Genomic DNA, 4,805 nt, shown 5'->3' on the forward strand with positions numbered 1-4,805 from the left:
CGGAGTTGAGGCGGGGCCGGGGGTGGGGTAATTAAAGAAGGGGGGGGCGGCCAAAATTGTTTTTGCTTTGGGCGGCAAAAATCCTAGAGCCGGCCCTGCCTAAAACTCCTTGCTGCAGATTAAGCCCATTGCTTCTTATCCTGCCTTCAGTGGACATGGAGAGCCATTGATCACAGTCCTTTTTATAACAGCCTTTAACATATTGGAAGACTATTATCAGGTCCCACCTCATTCTTCTTTTCTCAAGACTAAACATACCCAGCTGTTTCCTGATAGGTCAGGTTTTCTAAACCTTTTATCATTTTTGTTGCTTTCCTCTGAACTCTCTCCTAAATTGTGGCACCCAGAACTGGACACAGTATTCCAGCTAAGACCTCACCAGTGCCACGTAGTATGGGAAAATTACCTCCTGTGTCTTACATACAACATTCCTGTTAATACACCCCAGCATCATATTAGCCTTTTTGCAACAGCATCACATTGACGACTCATATCTAGTTTGTGGTCCACTGTAACCCCCAGATCCTTTTCAGCAGTACTACTGCCTAGACAGTTACTCCCCATTTTGTAGTTGTGCATTTGATTTTTTTCATTCCTAAGTGAAGTACTTTGCTCTTGTCTTTATTGAATTTCATCTTGTTGAATTCAGACCAATTCTCCAATTTTTCAAGGTCATTTTGAATTCTAATCCTGTCCTCCAAAGTGCTTGCAACCCCTCCCAGCTTGGTGTCATCTGCAAATGAAAAATCCTTAATACAAACCATAAGGGAAACTCTTGTTTTAAACAGTAATTGATCTAAAACAAATCGTGGCCGTTGCATACTTTGCAGTTTAATGGATTGCTTTGGAAAATTATTCAGATTTAATGAAAGATATAGTTGAGTCAAAAATCACTAGTTCTATTTATGGACCTTTGCCAGAAAGCTCTGTCAATTCCTCATAATAATAATAATTAATAATATGTAGCTCTTATAAAGTGTTACAAATTGTACAGATGGGAAAACTGAGGCACAGAGTGGCAAAGTGACTTGTCTGAGGTCACTCAGCAGTGGCAGAGTGGGGAATAGAACCTAGGTCTCCAGAATTCCAGAACAATGCTGTATTCACTAGGCTACACTGCCACCCATAGAGGTGTTTTTTATTCTATGGCATCTAAACAGGAAATGTTGGGAATTCTCAATGTATGGGGGAAGCCTGGCAACCAAGGCCTCAATCCTGCAACGAGTTCTACCTGGGTAGAATCCTGAGCCCATTTGGAGCCCCATTGACTTCAGGCCTGCCTGCATGTTCAGGGCCCCAAATGCTAACATGTGGCTCCTTCTAGGAGATGGATTGGATGGTGACCAGGTCAGTTTCTGCATTCCACAAAGACATTTTTGTTTGTCTTTCAGGTTTCTGGAAAACAAGGTGCTAACCAATGTAATCTCCTTAGTCCACACTCTGTGGATAACAAATTTAGGAAACAAAGGAAGGGCGATGCCACTTCAAACTCTTTGCAAAAAAGAGCCGCAGGAGAACCAGAAGTTCCTTCCTCTTCAGCTTATAAATGAGTTTCTGTATGTTTTGATCATGCTTGTTAAACACATTCGGTAAGTCTTTTCCAATCAGGTTTCCAGGCTTATGTAATCACGTTGTTGTTCAGTTTGAAATATATTAGGCCAACATGAATTCACTTAATCTCTGATAAATTAGCCCTTTCCCCATTTTAAATGGTGATAATGAACCTGGGTGGAGAAACTTGTGCAGAAAGATTTTGCTTTTAAAAATATTAATAATGAAGTGGTGACTGTAAGGTGACTCATGTTCTAAGTACTGGATAGGTAGTTTTTAAAAAGGCAGCATTATGTAATTTGTCCTTTTCCTGCTAGATCAGAGCCTGAATCCAGCACTTCAGCTCTCTGGCAGGCCTCCTCCCTGAAAAGCTTCAAGCTCACTCTGCCTGAGCAGTGGCCACAGTCTGGACAGCGAGTGGCACAGTCTCCATTGATGAGTTCTGCTAGGTCCCTACTTGATGCTTGGGCCAGATCCTCAAAGATATTTAGACACCTAACTCCCACTGAAATCAATGAGAGCTAGGTGCCTAAATACCCCTGAGGATCTGGGAGTCGGTCCATACCTTCTGAAGACCCCGCTGACTGGGTTTGCATTCATTATCTGATGCAGCCTTGGTTAGCAAGTGGCCTGTGTGGGGGAATCCGGCTCAGGCAAAGTGGTATAGGGAGGTATAGGCTAACAATGCAAAATTTTCAAAAATAACAAAGTGTTCCAGGTGCCTGAGTCACTTTTGAAAATGTTACCCAAAATTTTTCTCCAGCTCTGGCAGTTCTTCCCCTGTGGAAGCCTGTCTGTGTGCTGGCAGCTAGACTGCCCGCCTGACAGAGGAAGAGGATTTATTACTATTATTTATCATTTGTCTTCTCTGTTTAGATCATAAGCCCTTAGGGGCAGGGACTGTCTCTGTTTGTACAGCATCTAACACTGATCTCAGCCTCTAGTTGCTACCATACAAATAATAAATATAGTCATGGTTAAGCTTTTTAAAGCTGCCACTAGTGGAGTTGACTCGGTACTCAGTGGAGCTTCAATGAGTAGTGTGGCTGACTCACTTAGTTGGCTTTGAAAAATCTTAGCCAATAATAGTAATTGTGCGAGGTGTAGAATACAGGTGTGATAAAAAGACAGTCCCTTTCTCAAAGGGTTTACAGTCTTCCCCTGTTGTCTTTTGACATTTATGCTGAGAGAACAGACAAACCAGGTCATGGTGAGCAAGGAGAGATGACAAGGAAACTGGTGATGTTTGGTACAATAAGCAGTGGTCTCATTCCACCTTAGCCATTCATCCAGATGGGTGTTTGTCACAACATGAAAAATAAATTTATTGTTCTTCCCTCTTGAAGTCTGAAAACTCATGTAAAATAAATACTTTTAGATGAAGCACCAGAGCATTTCCCACACTACTGTGTGCTGTCTGGCTTTTACTGTTACCTTTTCCAGGCTGCAGGTAATCTGTAGAGCAGAGTTGTGGTGTATGTGGTTTTTTGTCTCTGTCCCATCAGGCACTAATGGAGAGAAGCAGCAGAAATTCAGTCTGAGTGAGATTAACTGTCTCTTGCATCCTAAGAAACTAAATTTAAAAAATCAGAGGACTTTAAATAGCCGTGTATTTAGCTTTTTTCTTTTGGTTAACATGTAGAAAAATATATTTTATGAATTTTTTTTAAATTTCCTTTTTCTTTTTGAAATAGGACCAACTTGGATTTTGCCACGCTCACTCAGTTTTTCAGTACGTTCAGTTCTGTGCTAGGATACCGAGCTACTGTTGTTGTGGCCTTCAGACAAATGGGCAGATTTACTGTAAATGAGAGTGTCCTTTCAAACAAAGATGTCCTAATGCTCTTGCATAAGTGGGGCATCATTGAAAGAAATCTGCAGCTCCAAGAAGATGTGCAAACAACTGCTCAAAAATATCAAGTCAAAGAGTTGCTTAGTAAGTATTAAAAATGTTGATTTAAAAGCGCATTGGTTGCAGTGATTTTTAACTTTGTTTAAACAAATAAAAGTGGATTCTGAGCACTTTTAGGAACCAGTATTTCCAAAGGAAACCAGTTTTAAAGTAAGAAAAAAATCAGTAATAAATCAGGTATTGTGGTTTGTAAAAATATATTTTATTGTATTTTCACATGAAAGTAAATACAGTTTTAAAAAAATTGTGTGGAGGCTTAGTCATCAGCTTGCCATAATAAACTAAAAGTGTTAAAAATATTCTATCTGACAGAATGGCATAATGACTGTGGCAGATTGTGTGGACAATATTTTCTGGGGTTTGGCAGCCTGTTTGTATCTGTTGCATGTTCTATTAGTGAATATAAGCCTTGCAACAGAAATATCTGATCAAGAAGCCAATGGGTTAAGCAGCTGAAATGATGAAATTCTGACCCAAACAGTTTTGCTGGGTGGTCTCTTCCATTTAATAAAGGTGTCTCATTTCAAATAGTTGGTATATACCTTTCAAGAACCTTACATCAGAATTATTTTTATATCGGTATTAAATTAATTAAATTAATTTAAGAATCTTCAGAGTGGATTTCAGTTTTTCACCTTTTTGCTTTCATAGCGCAGGACATTAAGGAATTATTTTAATAAAAATAGAAAACAACACTAGGGTTACCATATTTCAGCAAGCAAAAAAGAGGACGGGAGGAGCCCCGCCCTAGCCCCGCCCCTGTCCTCCCCTAGCCCCGCCCCTGCCCCTCCCACTCCCTCTCACTTCCCGCCCCCCTCAGAACCCCCAACCCTCCCCCTGCTCCTTGTCCCCTGACTGCCCCCTCCTGGGACCCCTGCCCCTAAGTGCCCCCCAGGACTCCACCCCCTACCTAAGCCTCCCTGCCTCTTGTCCCCTGACTGCCCCCTCCTGAGACCCTCCCCCCATCCTAACTGGCCCCCTAGGACCCTACCCCCTACCTGTCCCCTGACTGCCCCAACCCTTATCCACACCCGCACACCCAGACAGACCCCTGGGACTCCCACACCCCATCCAACCACTCCCCACCCCCTGACAGCCCCCCCCAGAACTCCCGACCCATCTAAACCCTTCTGCTCCATGTCCCCTGACTGCTCCGATCCCTCTCCCCACCCCTGCCCCCTGACAGCCCCCCCCAGAACTCTCAACCCCCTCCTCCGCTCCTTGTCCCCTGACTGCCCCCTCCTGGGACCCCTGCTCCTAACTGTCCTCCAGAACCCCACCCCCTACCTAAGCCTCCCTGTTCCTTGTCCCCTAACTGCCCCCTCCTAAGACCCCCTCCACC

General features: G+C 43.2%; 1 protein-coding gene across 1 annotated transcript in view; it reads left to right on the forward strand.

The window, feature by feature from the left end:
• LOC112116860 (URB1 ribosome biogenesis homolog) overlaps positions 1-4,805 on the forward strand; it is a 76,633-nt gene that overhangs the window by 67,562 nt on the left and 4,266 nt on the right. The window contains exons 36-37 of the mRNA XM_026651416.1: positions 1,392-1,589; positions 3,246-3,487. Coding sequence (XP_026507201.1) covers positions 1,392-1,589; positions 3,246-3,487 — 440 coding nt within the window. The remainder of the gene's footprint in view (positions 1-1,391; positions 1,590-3,245; positions 3,488-4,805) is intronic.

Source organism: Terrapene carolina, unplaced genomic scaffold (assembly GCF_002925995.2).
Source record: "Terrapene carolina triunguis isolate 2854851 unplaced genomic scaffold, T_m_triunguis-2.0 Scaffold30, whole genome shotgun sequence".
In the NCBI taxonomy this organism is placed as follows: domain Eukaryota; kingdom Metazoa; phylum Chordata; order Testudines; family Emydidae; genus Terrapene; species Terrapene triunguis.